This window comes from Callorhinus ursinus, unplaced genomic scaffold, assembly GCF_003265705.2.
Source record: "Callorhinus ursinus isolate GAN/ISIS: 27379988/994484 unplaced genomic scaffold, GSC_fseal_2.0 scaffold3, whole genome shotgun sequence".
In the NCBI taxonomy this organism is placed as follows: Eukaryota; Metazoa; Chordata; class Mammalia; order Carnivora; family Otariidae; genus Callorhinus; species Callorhinus ursinus.
In genome coordinates, this window is record NW_027397065.1 from 79,416,527 (window position 1) to 79,435,242 (window position 18,716).

The 18,716-nt window shown below is 40.6% G+C and overlaps 1 protein-coding gene across 3 annotated transcripts in view; it reads right to left on the reverse strand.

The window, feature by feature from the left end:
* Positions 1 to 1,200: 1,200 nt before the first annotated feature.
* BASP1 (brain abundant membrane attached signal protein 1) overlaps positions 1,201 to 18,716 on the reverse strand; it is an 85,874-nt gene continuing 68,358 nt past the window's right edge. For all 3 annotated transcript variants that reach the window (XM_025867450.2, XM_025867448.2, XM_025867449.2), the window contains exon 2: positions 1,201 to 2,780. In XM_025867450.2, the coding sequence (XP_025723235.1) occupies positions 2,112 to 2,771 (660 nt within the window). In that variant the 5' untranslated portion in view covers positions 2,772 to 2,780 and the 3' untranslated portion in view covers positions 1,201 to 2,111. The remainder of the gene's footprint in view (positions 2,781 to 18,716) is intronic.

Here is an 18,716-nt window from a genome sequence, read left to right on the forward strand (position 1 = left end):
GGTATACACTAGACCACTCAGAGGTTAACTAGAGACAAGTTCTTCAACCCACAGGAACAGGACCAGGTTCATGTGCATCCACTGTATCCCTAATCTCTCTTTGGGAATTAATTCCAGTGTACTCACCCTTCACAAGTTCTATAGAAAATTTTCTATGTTAGAGTGTGAAACTATATTTATTCCTGATTAATTACCACCCAATCCCACTCCCCGCAAAATCTGTCATTTATCTGATTCAATCATGAGAAAACTTTCTGTGGCTAGAGCTGAGTTCATTTTAAAGGACTTTACATTTGAGATTTAGTTTCTAGAATCCAATTGGAAAAGACCCACCAAGTGACCACCAAGAGATCCAAGAGACAATTTCTTCTTTTCTCATGTTCCAGATCCACGTGCACTCTCAATAAAAGTCACTGCTTATCCGGGTTCTCCAAGCTCTTCTCCATCTACAGAATATATGGAATCCGAGCAACCTCAAAGAATGGAGGTGAAGTCACATCTGTCGGTGCGCATCTATCCATCCTATAAAATTATCACCAGGCATACACACAAACTACTACATACTCCAAAGTGAAAGGAGTCTTTGCTTAGAGATCATAAAGACTTCACCCTCTCGTAGGCAAAGCAGGGAAGCCTGGAGGTCAAGTGACTTAAAAGCCATACAAGTCATTGGTGGCAAAAGCAGGACGGGAATCCGGCCACCACGAAGTCCAGTTCCATGCTTGTTCTCACAGTGCTGTTCTCACTGCCTCCTCATAACCCTTGGGTCCCCTTTCCAGGCTTTGCATGAATATGACAAATAAAGGGATAACATGATCATCAGTGGTCTCACAACGTACATACATAGGATATTCCTACAAGATCTTCTAACTCTCTTTCCGAGCCTTCAAGAGCAACTCCACTCACTGCCTCTTGTTTTATTCAAAATATTTGTTCCAAGTAAATTAGTAACACCCGTTTTTAGAGGATGCATATCCATAGCCAAAGTCAGTTTTCAGTTTAGCCTCTTCAAGAGAATGGATTGACACTGATCCACCAGCTAATTGTTTAAACAGATAACGTTCGCAAAAATGTGAGCATGCTGCTTTGTACTTCTTTCGAAATATCACCAGGAACATGTCCAACAGAGCACTCTGTTCTCTACTGAGGTAATCACCAAGGAGGAAGGGGTGGTAAAAGAAAACCAACAGTCTTCATTACTTCTTTTTAATTGTTTAACTTTATTACTGTTGCACCATTTATACAATTACATATAATTTCAATGCATCCATTGTACATTTTTTTGTGTTTTTTTTTTATTTTTATTTTTTTCCATTTCCCAATGAGTGGTGTGTTGGTGTCTGTGACACAGAATGGAAGAGAAACCGGAACTGCAATGAACGCAGACTTTTTTTTTTTTTTTTCATTTCCACTGACCAATAAACAGAACTACAGGTGCACCCAACCACGGACATGCATTAACTCGTCATGAGAAATCTAGGGAGGCTAAGTAGGATGAGAGAATGTTTGTTACTCCCAAAAATACCTGGGGAGGAAGAATGGAGTATTGGCATCGAGATACACGTGGACTGGCTAAGTGGGCTGTCTGAAAGTTGGCATTCATCCACAACATTAAAAAAAAAAAAATCAAAATAAGAAAAGCTGTAAATTAAAAGGAAAACACAGAAAATACTGCTTTCATAAAGATCTGATTGCCTTGGCATAGGCCGTGCGGGCAGAATCAAGCGCATCACTCCCAACCCCCTTGCAGAAGACATTTATTCGGATCTTCGCGGCGGAGCGCATGTGACGGCAGTCAGGTACAGAAGATGTACTGTACTTTCAGACACTGATCTTTAAAATCCAGGACTGACTGGTAAAGTTGACTGAAGGTATATTAGATATTTCCCCACAAAAATACTATTTGGATTCTCCCCACCCCCTCCCTCCCTCCCTCGATGGGACAACATCCTTTTTATGTATTTATTTTTTAATTTCCTTGGGCAATACATATCATTACTTCCAATTGGAAACGCGTTAGTAGAGGAGAGAGAGAGAGAGACAGAGAGAGAGAGACACAGAGAGAGAGACAGGCGGTGTAAGCGGGACTCGGGTTCCAGAGGCTGTCCGTGTTACTCTTTGACCGCTACGGTTTGCTCGGCGCAGGCGGCGGGCGCCTCGGCAGCGTCGTCTGCGGGGGCTGCGGGGGCCTGGGCCTTGGCCGTCGAACTGGGGGCTTCCGTGGCTGCCGGGCTCTCCTTGGACGACGGGGCAGCCTCGGTGCTGCTGGGTTTTGAGTCTGAAGCCGGGGCCCCGTCACTTTTCGTCTCCTGCGCGGCAGGAGCTGCGGGAGCCTCAGTCTTTGTGGGTTCCCCGGCCTCCTGGCCCTTGTCATCCGCCTTGGCCTCCGCGGGCGCCTCGGGCTCCGCAGCCTGGGGGGCGTCGCCGGCCGCCGGCTCGGGCTCGGCCTTCGGGGGCTCGGCCTTGCCCTCGGCCGCCCCCTCCGTCTGCTCGGGCTCCGCCTTCGGGGCGTCTTCCTTGGCCGCCGCTGCCGTGTCTTTGTCGCCTTCCTTGTCTTCGGGCTTGCCGGCCGCCGCGTCCGGGCCATCCTTGTCGGGCTTCTCCTCCTTGCCCTCCTTCACCTCTGTGGTCTCGGCAGCCGCCTGGGTCTCGTTCTCCTTCGGGGTTCCCTCCTCTTCGGTCCCCGCTCCTTCGGCCTTCTTGTCTTTGTCCTTGGCCTTCTCATCATTCACGTTGTACCCCTTCTTCTTCTTGCTCAGCTTGCCTCCCATCTTGGAGCTCTGTAACATAGCACAACGGGACACAACACAGAAAGGAGTTACTCGTGGCTCCGGGAGGGAACATCTGTGCCCCCCTCTCCCCGCCCCCATTCATAGGCTGAAATCCTAACCCCCCCGAGGTGATGGCATTAGGCGGTGGGGCCTCTGCGAGGTGATGAGGCCAGGAAGGTGGCGCCCTCATGGGCAGCGCCATAGAAGGGACCCCGCGGTGCTCCGGCCCTGGTCCCCAGGTGAGGCGCAGCCTCAGCTGCCTGCACCTTCACCTGGGACTTCCCAGCCTGCAGAACTGTGAGAAATAAACTTCTATTTATAAGCCACGCAAGTCTACGGTAGTTTGTTTTAGCAGCCAGAATGGACCCCGATGCTTCCAAGTATGAAAACTAAAAGAAGGCTACCGTTTACAAAGTAAAGAGTTCAGCATGCTACTTCAGGGTACACTTTAAGATGGTGACCAGGGTAAAGTTCGTGTTACCTTATTTTGCCACAATCAAAAATTCTTAAAAAGCGCATCATAAAAAGTAAAGAGCTCAATTACGCAGTGTCTAGTCGCAGCAAGGGGAAGAAATCATAAACTGAGATCAAAGACTCCGTGATTAAATACTAAGCTTGTCAATGGTAAAGAGAAGTGGGGCATTATTTTTTCTTAAGTGCTTTCTGATGAGCAGCTCAGATACTAAGTATTGAGCAGTTATGTACAAAATGGCAGAGGCAGCCATTTTAGATCTAGAGTAGATCTAGTAAAAGGCTTCACAATCTTAAAATACCTTCCAGAGAAATGGCACAGCTGTTGACAAAGCACAAATCACAAATTTCTAGAAAACAATCTCAAACAACAAACTCCTCTGAAACTCCATTGTTCATATACATGCTCATATAAGCACGTATATCTTCAAAGACCAAAGGCAAGTAGTATTTGGCCTATCTCCTTAGTATCAGCAGGACCAGTTAAGAGAAAACTATCACCCAAGAAATGAAAAGCCTACAGCATCTTCTGTCTGGTAAAAAAGTTGTGTCAGACTTGTATTCATTGCTTTTTGAGATGATTTTGGCTTCAAAGAAATACTCTATAGCAACATAAAAATGTCCCTCATGGTCAATTGCCTGACTAGAATTCAAACTAGTTCAGTGCTCATTAACAGAATTTTTTACTCCAGGTGAAGTCCCCAGCTTCTTGGAGGCCTTTGATTCTGACATCAGAAACTACAATTGTACTTGGATCCTTAATTTTTCTCCTCTGGTACAAAAATGAATCTAAATACATAATAAATTATAAAATTATAAATAATAAATTCAGTCTAGAACCATTGCCAGAACTACACAGGCATGGTACTTTTATTTTCAAGTTCATTTTGATGCCATCACGTTATCAGTGGGAACCGACTGAAACTGTAGCTCTTTAGAGGAAAATCAGTCGCTTCTCCTCAATGAACATAGAAGAGATCCAATGCCAATACTCTTTAGTCCCCACAATTAAGAAAAGTCCAGTAGAGAGAGCCTTGCCCTGGGCCCCACTGGAGGTTATAAAGTACAGGTGACAGATGACCTGGTTCTGTCCCAGGTGAAGGACGACTCTGGGTTTAGTTATAAAGTTCTTGTTGATCAGTCACTTTTTTTTTTTTATGTCATCCATTTGGAACAGAAAATTTTATTCCTTACACTTCTCAAACCATGACTCATGAGAGTGAAATAATCTACATTTATCTCTAAAAGCTGGGTGTTAGATAGCAGAGTGCTATTCTTCAGTCAAAATGTGTCTCTATCTGCTAATTTCCACCCCATATGTGAATTTCCTGTCTGGAATGCCTTTCATGTTGGAGGAGAAAAAAAGCAGTAAGTTGAAAGGTGACCAAAATAATGTTCCTAGTCTGAAGGAAGGCCTTTATTATGTTCTGAAAGAATTTCTCTTACATATCTCTTTTAAAAAAAGAATGGTTTTTGGTCATAACCCACTTCAGACACCAATGGTTTCTATTTGACTTAATTTTTGGTTATTTTTTCCCTCAGAAGTAGGGCAAATACATATGGTAAAATACAATTAAATACACTTTAATCTCATAAGCAATCACAAAGCAATAAATGAAAATATAAAGAAATAAATTGGACCAGTGTTTTAAATATAGTTTATAACTGAGTTCTTATTTAGCCAGTGTGCAGGAATGTCAAAATAATTTCAGCTCTGATATGTCGAGATATATTTTGGAACATTAGGTTAGAGCTAAGAAACAAAACCTGACAGTTCTGCTTTTTCTCTATATTCTCCAATTCTATAATAGAAACCCATACACCAACTTACAAATTACAGAATAGAGGACAAAGTGTAAATGCAGCCTCTTTCTGACACACACAGCATGAAATTCTATATAGCTATCCCCAGAGGCTTAAAGTCATGTTGGTTTACAAACCTAAAATCTGTGTTACTAAAATTGGTTTTCTGAAACACAGTTAGGGCCACTTTCTATTCTTTAAGCCCAGCTGCGATTCATTTCTGGGTAGGAAATGAATGTACATCATCAAGTTGTAAGTAAGAAAGTCTCTATCCCTATTTGTTTTTCAAACACAAGAGTTAATAAACACCCCTGCTTTTTGCTAATTTTCTTGTGTAAGTTACAGCGGGGTATCAGAGGAAGGCTTATAGAATCCACCAGAACCTGGAAAAGCAGGGTAGTCTGGTTTTTCCCAAGATAATATGAGTGAAAGCCCTGCATATACGCGGGGTAAATTAAAATTAAAAATTAACATCTATTAATGGTTTCCTGAGTGTCAAGCACTATCCTAAATCTTAAACACATTACTAAACTGTTTCATTTAATCTTCTCAACAGACCATAAGGTAGTAAATATACCATTAGCATCCTCCTTTTACCCATATGGAAATTCTAACTAGCCGAGTTCATGGGGCGGTACCTATAAGCAAAAGGCCAAATCCAACAAAATTAAGGTGAAAAGGCACCATCCAGGAGGTCAAAGGGAACAGTCACGAACAAGCCGCTAACTGGACAGAGCTCATCTCAGGAATGTTACCCAGCCCGGGTCACAAGGTTGGTGCAGATGTGGGGTGACTCAGAACTCAGGATGTCGTCAAGGTAATGATGAAATTCACAACTTCAGGTACTCTCTGCCCTTAACCTTTTCATTGCCCCATTTGTCAGTGGGGCTTTGTATCAGTATCCTTAAGAAATAAGGAGAGCGATGGGCATATATTTTAATCACTTCTCTCGTATCTATTACTTCTAATTTTGAAGGAAATTAGTTGGTGTAAAAAAACCCAGCAACAAATAATCCACCTTGGAAGTCACTTAAACCTAAATCTGGGCTACAGTGAAGGCTAACACTACCTTTGCATTTCTGCACTGCACATCTGGGACACTCACTATCCATTAAAAACTCAGACCCATGCCGATGGGCCGAAAACTAAGCTCCATGTGTTGATACAGTAACCAAACACTTAAGTTGATCTCTTAGTTAAAACATGTCAAAGGAAAGCAAACTCCCAGAGCTGTCCTTTAAAATTACAAGAGAATCTGATGCCACAAGGGCCAAAACTGTAAGACTTATGGCTTCAGATTGGCACAGAAAATAACTAACGGTCAGCAACAGTAGAGAACTTCACTGTGTGTAATCTGGAAAACTCTGAACAAGAATTATTTCATGGAGTGTTTGCATGTTGCGTCATGGTTGACTCATAAGATGTTGCTATGAATCACATTTCCCCAGCGCACCTGCCCTGAATCCTTGGGCAAGTTACTTAAGCTCATTGTCTTTTCATTCCCTGTCTGGTAAAAAATGTCAACCTTAAGAGAATTTAATGTGAGGCATCAGGACAATGTTTGACATGTCATGGGCCTACAATAAATGTTAATTACTTTCCCCATCATTTAATTTTGCAATTCTTACTTAGGTAGTTCTATGCTCGTAAATTCCAAGAGAATAGTAGAACCAGGGCTCGAAACACACAAGCTCTACCATCAGGCCTGAGAAGTGCTGTCATTAAACGAATATTTAAAAATATTTTTAAATGTCATCAAGAAGGTTTTTGGTATGTGCATTTCAAGCTTGCTCCTGCTGCCTGGGTGTATGTGGAAAAGAAGGCTGTGCATTTATATGTCATCACCATTCTGTTACCATGCTGCTAATAGTAAATTAGTCTACTTCAGACTAGTCACCAAATCTACTTCCTCCAAATTTGAGCTGATACGAGAGCAACCATAGAAGAAATATTTCATCTTCCCACTACCTCTTCCTTTGTTCCAAGGAAACAAGGGAAAATCCATTTCAGTCATCAAGATGAAGACAGAACCAAAATTCTGCAGTTAAAACTCATTTACTGCCTATTAATTACATGAAAGGCAAAAAACTTGATCAACGCCTTATCTCAGCTAATAAGCTAAACGTCAATTCCTTAGGAGGGAAGGTAACACTGTCAAATGCCTCCCCCCACTCCTTTTTTCAACTTTCTGCAGAAGAATTTTTTTCTTTTATAAAGTACCAATACTTTTAATACTTTGAAGGTCCTAACATAGCGTTTGAAATCTCCCACAGCTGTCCCGTACTTATTCCCCTTATCTTATAAAACCAAACCTCTCTCTAGTTCATTAATCCCACTGGGCTATAAACAAATATTCTAAAAGAATTAAAAGTCTTGCTTTTTGGTGAAGAGAGGAGATAAAGGGTCACTCTCGCACCGTTTTGTTGATCAAAGCAACCTGGGATAGGAAGTGGGAAGCCAGAGGGAGGCCATGAAAGGCTGAGGAGGGACCAACGGTGGTGTATTCTCTACCGGTTCTCTTGGCCTCACCTGCCAGCAAACTCAGGGCCCGCATCCACACCCACCACTCGTGACACTGACCTCACAGCCCAGTCGTTAGCCTACACTACACACTCATCTCTGATACAACGTTCCTTTGTTTACTGGCAGCTAATGACTTTTCCTAGTAAATGACAGTGTGTATTCATGAACTTCCATGAAAATTCCAAAGGTGTGTTTCTCTGTCTTCAGGCGGAGGAAGGCACATAAAAGAGCAACTCCCTAGCTAGGCAGGCAAGGTGAGGTGACGGGTTTTGGCCTCAGAAATAAGTACATGAAGTAAAGTAATAAATGACCTAAAAATCAGGTTTTAATTCTTTCTCCAAAGCAAATATTTTGTTGAGCCTTAAAGCTGACAAGTACTTTTTTTGTTTGTTTTAATATTTTATTTATTTGAGAGAGAGATAGAGAGAGATAGCAAGAGAGAGAGCACGAGCAAGGGGCAAAGGAGGAAGGAGGCTCCCCGTTGGGCCGAGAGCCCAACATGGGGCTCGCTCCCAAGGTCCTGGGATCGTGAACTGAGCCAAAGGCAGACACTTAACCGACTGAACCACCCAGGCTCCCCAAGTATTTTTTTTTCCTTATAAAACAAAATCCTGTTACAAGCTAATGTTGGATAATATAATCTATCTATCTATCTATCTATCTATCTATCTATCTATCTATCAAGAAAACGATGTGATCCTACATATCGTCACTATAGAAAACCTAAAAAAATGACTCTTGCGCACTTAAAATTTACATAAAAAATTTCTTTGGGGGATTAAGGGCAAGAAATCGTTTGTAAGATTATGTTGTAATCAACATACTCTAAGAGAGATGATCTCCCCTACAAAGTTCTTCCAATTCTTTTTTACTTTTGCTCTAGGAAGGCTGTCAAGGAACATGGAAGATGTTTCTTAGCCACTGAAAATCATCTAAGTCATATTTGTTTCGTACACACAACCGCCAGGATACACGGGGGTTGAAATCACCTCTCTAGATGCTGAATTCAATCCAGAATTTCATTAAACAACAATTCTTACAAACTCAAATGTGATCAGCTCATCCGAAACTTTCCTCTTATGCACTTAAAATTTTCTTACCTTAAAACAAACCAATCTATCATCAGCAAGCCTCCTGAATTAAAATTTAGTCTCTCATTTTGAGAAAATAAAGGCAGAAAGGCAGATGACAAAATGTCGTTTAGAAAAAAGTTAAATAAATTATGAATCTTTTAAAAGACGTGTCAAAAACAAACCACCTAGCACTCAGTATGACGTTTGCTAAAAATGTAAAGCACGCTGAGCGCTGGTCCCAGCTGTAAATAATCCGCTTAAGACTGAGCAAATCATCTTCCCCTCTGGGTCTCAAATTTCCTACTCTGTAAAATGAAGATATTTAAAGTTCATTTTTGGGGGTGGGAAGGTAGGGGATGTGTGTGTGTGTGTGTGTGTGTGTGTGTGTGTTTTCTGAAAGACACTAACAAAATGCTACGTATGTGAAAAATGTGTTATGATCAATATTATGGACTGAATGTTTGTGTCCTCCCAAAATTCGTAAATTGAATACTAATCCCCAAGGTGATGGCATTAGGAGGTGGGACCTTTGGGAGGTGCTTAGGTCATGAAGGTGGAGCCTCCATGAATGGAATTGGTGCCCTTTAGAGACCCCAGAGATCCCCCCCAGCCCCTTCCATAACGGTGAGGACAAAACAAGAAGTTGGCATTTTGCAACCTGGAAAGGGGCCTTCGCCAGAACCTGACCAAGCTACTCCCTAGACTTGGACTCCCCACTTCCAGAAATGTGAGAAAGTAGAAGCCACCAGTCTAGGGTACTCTCTGTCTGGAACAGACTAAGACAATCAAGTTCCATATTCCTGCTAATTTTTACCATAAAAACTGACACCATCTTGCACCCTGAAGATCAAATGGACAATCACTTGGTCTACTGCTATAACTGGATTTCTTTGCACATAAAATGTATGATAAATATACAATAATGTCAACACATGCGAAGCTTGTTAAAAATTAGAAATAAAGATTATAAAACATCTAAACATTTATCAAAAAATACTATCTGATGTTTTCAATTCCATTTATTTTTTTAAAGATTTATCTGTTTTATAAAGAGAGAGAAGTAACGGGGAGGGGGGAGAGAGACAAAAGCTCCAGCAGACTCCCCCGCTGAGCAAGAAGCAAGATGCAGGGCTCAATCCCACAATCCTGAGGTCATGACCGGAGCCAAAATCAAGAGTTGGACCCTTAACCGACTGAGCCACCCAGGCGCCCCTTCAATTACATTTAGGAAATGTTTTTAGAATGTATCAGCTCTGTAAGTAATGAGTGGGAATGGACCTTAATTGAAAACATGTCAGATGAAGACATAACTGTCAGAAAAATTACATTTCTTTGGCTTTGCTCATGCAGAACTATTTTGTGGTGGTGTGTTTACAGAAGATACTCAGTTGTTTCCCTTGACCTACTTTTGATGGGTCATCTACCAACCATTGGTGGTCCTGCTTGCCAATATCTGCCCTACACCAAACTCTAAGAAGGAGCATTTTCTAAAAACGATCAAATACTAGCCTTCTTCCCTTTTATGCAATGCTAAAGATATTTGAGAACTATCTTTTCAATAGAATTTAAGTCAATCTACAGAGGATCCATCACAAGTCCCTCAAGCTAACATGACATTCTGTTTAGTGTTGTGTAGAAATATTGAGAAAAACCATGTAGGAAGAGTTCTTAGGTCCAATTTGCTAGAACAGTAGATCTACTACCTAACTCTCAAAAAGAAAAAAAAAAAAGTCAGTGACTTAAATAGATAGTGACATAAAATGATTACCAAGCTTGAGCAGCCAATTTAAAACAATTTCCTTCTCCCATCCTGCATCATGTTAGAACCATTTGAATATATAAATTCAGCGGTATCTGGCTGGCTCAGTCAGTAGAGCATGACTCTTGATCTCAGGGTCGTGAGTTCAAGTCCCATGCTGGGTGTCAGCTTACTTAAACATAACATTATATATATATTATATATATATAAATTCAGTAGTTATCTAAGACTGATTAAGGAATCTGTTTCCTGTATATAAAAAGCATTTATAGGGGCTCTTGGGTCGCACTGTAGGTTAAGGGTCCCACTCTTGATTTAGGCTCAGGTCATGATCTCAGGGTGTAAGATGGAGCCCCGTGTAGGGCTCCATGCTCAGTGCAGAGTCTGCTTAAGATTCTCTGGCCCTCCCCCTGCTCTCTCTCTCTCTGAAATAAATAAATATTTTTTTAAGAAGCATTTGTAAAACATCAACAAACTTGCACAATGTGGAAATTATTTTCTTGCCATCATCCCCACTGCCTCATCCAGAATTAGCTGCTACCAACGGTGTTTGCAAATCTTTCAGGAACACTGCTCAGTGTAAATGGAGGATTTGCCTTCTTTCTAAAGCAAAATTATACCGTTTCATAGGACACTACCACTAAGCACTTAGTCATGTGTGGCCTCCTGACAAAGTCTATTTTGTCTGCCAGAAACCAGCTTTCACCCACTTGCTACGGGTGAGAAAAATGATCTAAGCAGTGATTAGATTCACTTCTTCTTCAGTAAGTGCTAAAATTCTCAAGCTCCTATCCACAAAATCCCTCATACCCAAGAGCTGGCAAGAGATATTTAAAATATACAAGGCAATTTTGCTTATGCCTAGGCTGATCTTCTCATGGGGAAAAAAAAAAAAAGGATCTTCAATTTTATGGGAAAAGGTGGATTTCATTCCTGAGACAAAATAAATATTAAGATGGTCCAGTATCATAAAAATAGTCTAAATTTTGCCAAAGTTGAAGGTTTTCACTGAGGACTCATTCTCTTTTCCTTCCTTTGAGAAGTCTGAAGAGTTTAACCATAAGTACTACTATCACCAATCAATTATACCACTCACTTTGGGTAGAACCATTTTTGTTTGTCTTTAATTGAGCACAGAAATATGGAACATTTCTTCCAAGGAAAAAAATTCAATTTGTTCATAAAGGTCCGTATCTTTTCTAGATTCTCTTATATGTTCAGAACTTCATTAAACAGTTTTATCTAAGACATCTCTCATGAATAGCTTTTTTTTTTAATCAAGGGATAATTCATTTCTACATTTATTGTCATGGAAAAGCTACGCAAGAAAACCAGGACATATCACCATTTTAACAGAGCTATCAGAAAGCAACACTTTAGAAGATTTTGTTTGGAGTCTGTAAGTTGGTAGAGAGTTCAGGCCAGTTACAGGTATTAAATGCCAACTCCGCCTTGGGAATATCAGCATGAGGTCACCGTGACTTTAAACACAGTAAGGGCAAAGATTCATTACCTTCATGTAAAAGAGAGCAAGAGCGAGAGCGAATGAGACAGGCAAGAGAGAACATTTTTCATTTTGAATAAAGTCTCTCTCCACCTACCGTATAATGCTTCTTTTCTAAAAATCTACTCCTCCATCAGATCCAATCTCTTTCTTCATTGTTAACTTATGGAAACTGAAGCCAAATATTCTCTACGGCAAGGTTCTCTAGCAGGACACCTTCAGGGCACATAAGAACGAGGCTATCTAGCAGTCCACGATTTATAACTTGATGCCATTGTGCACCAAAAGCTACAGCAATGGCTTTCTGAATCAGGAAGCCCATTAAAATAGTTTCTCTGTTCTCTGGTGCTCAGAAAGGAGCCCAATCTGGCAGACGCCAGTTGCTGTGGTGAGTGGAGCCCTTGATCTGACTTAGTGCTCAATAGCCTCCATAGAAGACAGTTCTCCCTCTTCCAGAACTGAGGTTCTCAAATCCTATATGGCTGCTACCAAGTGAAAACACATGGCTTCACCCCAACTGCCTTTGATTTCAGTCAAGAAAACTGCCAGTGTTTTAAAACAAAGGAAGACACAGCCCTACTTACCTGGAGAGCATCGATCACTATATGTTAGCCATGATGGGAGTTGTTCCTACAGCTTCCCAGTGAACTGTCGGGTTTCTGGGAGCTATCATTTATACTTTCCTGTCCATAGTCCCTGAAATAAAACACTTACTAAATAGTCTGGTTGGGTGCAGGTGAACGAGAAAAGGAGAAATGTTGGATCAAAAGGAGTTCTGAATAGAAGAAACCATAGCATTGTCACGACTAACTTGAAGATTTCAGTCCTTCGAGGCAAGTTTAAGGAACCAGCCACCCCAGAAGAGTCCTTCCGGAGACCTGGGTCATCCTAATAGCTTGCTTGCCTTTTTTTTCTTTTTTCCAGAACACTCTTCTCACCCACCTTGTCCCACTGCCGTCAGAACGGACTTCAGTGATGAGAAATGGAGAGGAGGGGGATTTGAGGAATCTGCGTGTTTTCAGGGGAGCACGCAGGAGTCCGCTTCTATTTACTACCTGTGCTACCTGACGAATTCCTCATCCCCAAGCTTCACTTTCTTCCTCTGCGTAGTGGGGGACATTTCATATCTATTTTGCTGGTGCTTTTAAAAAAATTTTAAATTGAAAAACGTTTTTTTTATGCCTCATGGTTTCCAGATGATTTTTTTCATTGTAGCTGATACACAATGGTACATTAGTTTCAGGGTACAACATAGTGATCCGACAAGACAAGACGTTATGCTCTGCTCACCCCAAGCGTAGCCGCTGGCACCACGCAGTGCAATTAACAATACCACTGCCTGTATTCCCTACGTTATACCTTTCACCCCTGAGACTCACTCATCCCATAACTGGAAGCCTGTATTCCCCATACCCATTTTTGCTCATTTCCCACCCCCTCCAAACAGCTTTCAAGAATCCGTCTGCATCTTGGTGGCAAGCAAAATTATTGGTAGTTAAATGTTAGTATTTATCTTAGCCCACGTACTGAATTTTTAGATGTTTTAACATGCAGAGAATCACCACTTGTGATTTTTGAATCTTTATTCCAGTAGCACTGTGCTGGTTATATCCATTAGTGTTGCCCAAGTCTTTGGAACAAAAATGCAAGCCCCAATTATAGTACTGTCCCTCTTCAGAAAATGCAACCTTGCATAATGACATAGTTTCCAGGCATTAACTACCTCAAAACCATGGGGGGATTACATGCACTGTATTCTTTCTACAATTACTACACACTCCACAGTATCACCCAATTCCATTTCTTATTAGCATATTTTCACATTTTTCTTACTCTGTCAGTGAACAACAACACAATTCTAGGACAATAAAAATCATTGGTATACTTAACTGGTATATAAAACCAAACAAAAAAAATATGACTAATATAAAATTTCTCCCATATGATCCAAAAGTAACTATATTTGCAACTTCACATGCTATTCTTATTTATGTCTTCTTTTTCTGCACTAGTAATATCTAGGCACCTCCTATGTAGGACAGTTTGAATCATACAAAGGTCCCATCCATTGCCAAGTTTTGATTTTGAAAATGCAAATCTGGATTAACTAACCATTTCACCTAGAACCAGGAGAAAAGAGTTTTTAAGGATGATAGCAAACAGATTACAATGAAGAAGATGACTCCACCTGTACAGCAAAACAACACTGAGTATGCCACAGTATGCGTCAGAGACGGGACTGCTATTCCTGGTTTGACTGCTGCTTCATGATATGATCAATATGAAACAGGTCTCTTTTTGATTTTGTTTCCACTTTATAATCAGAAGAAAATATATCTGCTTCACAAGGATGCTGAGAATGAATCAATGTTTCCTGACAAAGGTAAATGTATGGCCAGAGCATATGAACTGTATCCTCGAACAAGCAACTGCGAATTCGGGGCTGCAAAGCTTCAACAGGTTTATAAACAAAGCAATCCATTATTGATTTTTTTTAAAGTAACCTATAAAGACAGAACTGACTCGTGAATTACATTTGCAGACAAATTCTTCACCAGATCAACTGGGTTTATAATGACTTGGCCACAAAAAAATCCAAGTTATTGGCTAAACCCAGCTGAAGCAAACGTTAGGGTGAGTGAAAAGGGGCTGGGGGGAATGACCTTTTACAAAGAATGAAGAAACACAACAAATTCAAAAGCTATATTCAGTAAGAAGAGAGGAAAGAAAGCATTTGGTTATATCCAACAATTTCTAATACCAACAAATGACTGTTCCTTTTCTTTTAAATAGTCACAATTTTTATTCTAAAAGAAAAAATGAAATAAAGATCCTGTAGCCTACATGTATTTTTGGTATTTTGGCCACAGTGATTTGCTGTGAGGTTTCATCAATGCCTGGTGATAATTTCCATTGTTGGAATTATTGTTCTCAGTATCTGGTTCAGTCATAAGCTTCTATTCAGCAGCTGTAACATCACCACCATGGAGGGGATGGGAATGTCCTTTGGGGAGAGGGCCATGTCCAAGTTCCTAAAACATTTAAGACAATTTATTTCCTTGTCATAACAAAAAGCACTGTGAAAGTGTACTATAAAAATGTGCAAGAAATATTTGGAAAAAAGGACAGACACACTCATACTTCTACAACCCAATTTTCCCAAAGAGTTGATTAAGAAGAGTTGGATCTACAAAATCAGAAAGGTCTCTGATACAAAAGAAAATGAACCACAAGTGACCTCTCCATTATTCTCCTTCATGAAGTACAGAGTAGCCCTGCAGAAGCATCCTCAAGCTATCTTTGGAGATCTCTCATCAAAAATCCAACAGGTAGGTCTCTCATCAAAAATCCAACAGGTAGGGGCACCTGGCTGGCTCAGTCAGTGGAGCGTGCAACTCCAGATCTCAGGTTTGCGAGTTTTAGCCCCACACTGGGTGCAGAGATTGCTTAAAAATAAAATCTTAAAAAAATAATAATAATCCAACATGCAGAGTGGCCTCAAGAACTTCAGATGTTCAGAAATTATTCAGAAGAAAAATACACTTGATTTTAATGGGAGAACTTTTTTGAAGTACAGACAGGTATAAGTCATGCACAGGGACAAGTGAACAAAATGCCTCCTCTAGCCTGGCAGGAGAGAGAAGACATACAGAGACAATTAAAATAAGAGGAAGTGAAGTGTCAGAAGAGAGTGCAAAACAACAGTTTTCCCCAAAGAGATAATCTTTGGTTGGAGTCGGGGCACCAGGAAAATTTTATAGAGAAGATGGGGTCTGAGATGGCAGAAATATCGAAAGTACTTATACACACAGTACTTACTCTGCCTAGGACTCTTACTGTTTAATTTTTATGTATATGAACTCATTAACTGTCTCATCAATCCCAGGAGGAAGGAATTATTACTACCTCCACTCTACCCTGAGGAAACGAAGGCAGGCTGCAGGTAAACAGCTCACCTAGGATGATTATATAATCCCTGGCCTGGACATGGTGTTGAACCCAAGCACACTGGCTCTTCTTACCTGAGGTCTCAGCCACCATGACAAACAGCCTTGAAAGTTCGCTACGCTACCTGTAGATAAAGATGGGACAGTAGAAAGTACGTATGTGAAAAACAGGAAGGTCCGGTTGAGATTATAAAGAAACCCTCTTGAGATTTAGGAGACAGGGGAGGATGTATTTACCTGGAAGGAGGGATGATGGAATATAAATCTATAAAGGTTGTCTAATAGAATGTTGGTATTTAGGTGGCAGAAAGTAGAAAACGAGCTCTTAAAGGGAGTTAGAAAAGAAGGAAAGTGTCTCAGAAAGCAAAGGAAGAGAGGATTTTTAGGAAGCAGCCTGGAGGTTTTCTATGCTACTGCGAAAAGGTTAAGACAGATAAGGACAGAAATTGTGCAATTCGATCTGGTGACGAGTTGTCAGCTGCTGGCCCTGGAGTGACCCAGGTAGAGGGGTGAGGACGTATGCCTCTTAGGAAGGACTCAGACAGTGTAGGAAGAGCCAGGGACCATCCACAATGGTCAACATAAAAGAATGTTGTTAAAGTAAAGGCAAAAGTCAAGACGAGAACTTGCAATTTTGTCAAGACGGAGTTTACAAGGACTGAGAAGAATTGCAAATACATATGGGGAGGTGGGAAGAGACAAAGAATAAAGAAAGAAGCTAAAGTAGAAACAAGACGGAGAAATCACTGATAGTTCAAGGTTCTGGAAGACACAGAAAGTCAAAATCAAGTATGGTAGAGTTTACTTACTATACAGATGGGGAGAAAGAGAAAGGAGTGAGGGCAAATCCAAGTCCAACAGTGCACCCAGACTCCGCATCCACATCACTTACTTTCAAGTGAATATGGTCAACTATGATTTATTCCGGAACAAAGATTCGCTAAGATCTCTCTATAGTAAATGTTAAATCATGAGCATTTGAAATAGTTGGTTATCTTTTTAGCACTTTAGGTCTGTATTTGTCTAGTCATTTAGCTTATCACTTAGCTTGTTTCTTATTACAACATTTAGGATTTCTCAAGTGCGCGGAGGAAAAAGACAGACATTTCATCAACTAAAATGCGAAAGGATGAACACGGTGACCTCTAAACCTGGAGAGGTCTTACTGTGAAATGATCTGATGGGCAAAAGTAAGGCAAATAGGCTCCCTGCATTATAAAAGGGCTTGAGATAAGGGAATGCACAGTTGGTCTCTAGACACTAATTCTCCATGGAGATATAAAAAGGTCTACTTTACTATGCTTATTCTTTCCTGATCATGCAGTCTGGTCTTGGGTCTCTAATAAGCCATCCACCTGTGGTATTTATCAGTACCATCCTTGCTTAGCTCTTTTATATTCTGTTGTATTGTGTGGGGAGTTTTAGCAGTAAAACAGACCTAGCTTTACTTGAGCATTAACCTAAAGCCTTTCTTCAAATTTATTCAACATATTATCTGAAAACCCCAGAACAAAGATTTTTAGGTTAATTCACGATGAGTTCTTGATAACTATGGCTGACTTACTACACACTGAAACGTGCAATTTTCAAATTATAAATTTATAAAATGAAAGAACCATGAGTGTAAATTCAATTATATAAACTCTGCTTTCACTTAGCAGTAGAAAGAAGTATGCTAAATTATAACTGAAATGCCATTCCATTAAATGAGACATGGCCAAGTTCCAGAGATCATCCACGATGGCAAATTCTATGGCGCTAGGACTCATCACATAATTAAAGAGGAGAATACACAAATCACTGCAATAATATTGACCAGGTATCTTTGAAGTTGCTATATGCACATTGTAGAAACCAATTTTTCAAAGTCTACCTCCTACCGATTCTATAAAGTTTAACCGTAAAACTGAATTGATGATGGTTCTATAAATATAACAGATGACAGTCAAGCTTGTCTTTGAATATAAGGTTAACCAAATGCAGGCCTTATGCAGAAGGCTTTTTTTTTCCTCCCGTTTAAAACATCCTGCCACATGCAGCAAACACTATCAGAGACCATGTATTATTCATTCTTGTCAATAGTTAAACATGTTTTCTGAGTTGGCTGTGTGCTTATATCATTATTTATGTGCGCTTAACGAGTGGTCCTTTCAAAAAGCCCTATTTCCAGCATTCTGACATTTGACTTTTAAAGGAATCACCTGTTCTTTTAATCGATAAAGCTAGTAAGTGAACCACAACCAACTCAGGAAATGCAAGCTTAAGATCACTCCTGAACCACTTCTCCCATCCACAGACCCAGGAAACTAGTATGTTCTATTGCTGCAACTAATTTAAGACTCTCAAGACAGAATTAAATAAAGCACAGGGGAAAAACAAAACAAAAAGCCTTCTAGAAGTTGAGATATTTTTGCAGCTTATTGGTGAACTAGACAGACCATCCTGGGCTTGGAGCCATAACAGACTCATTCAATGTAGCCCACTGGACAAAGACTGACTGGTAGCCAAAGAGAAGGGAGGAGGTCCACCCACTCAGGGAATAACCACAGTTTTATTTCCAGTATTTTCTATCTCCAATCATAAAGGGCTGGTTCACACTTTTTATGACCACTTAAAATTGCCACATATTGACATTTTTTTTTAAAGATTTTACTTATTTATTTGACAGAGAGAGACACAGCGAGAGAGGGAACACAAGCAGGTGGAGTGGGAGAGGGAGAAGCAGGCTTCCCGCAGAGCAGGGAAGAGCAGGCTTCCCCGATGCGGGGCTCGATCCCAGGACCCTGGGATCATGAACTGAGCCGAAGGTAGACACTTAACCAACTGAGCCACCCAGGAGTCCCTATAATGTTGAGTTTAAACAAC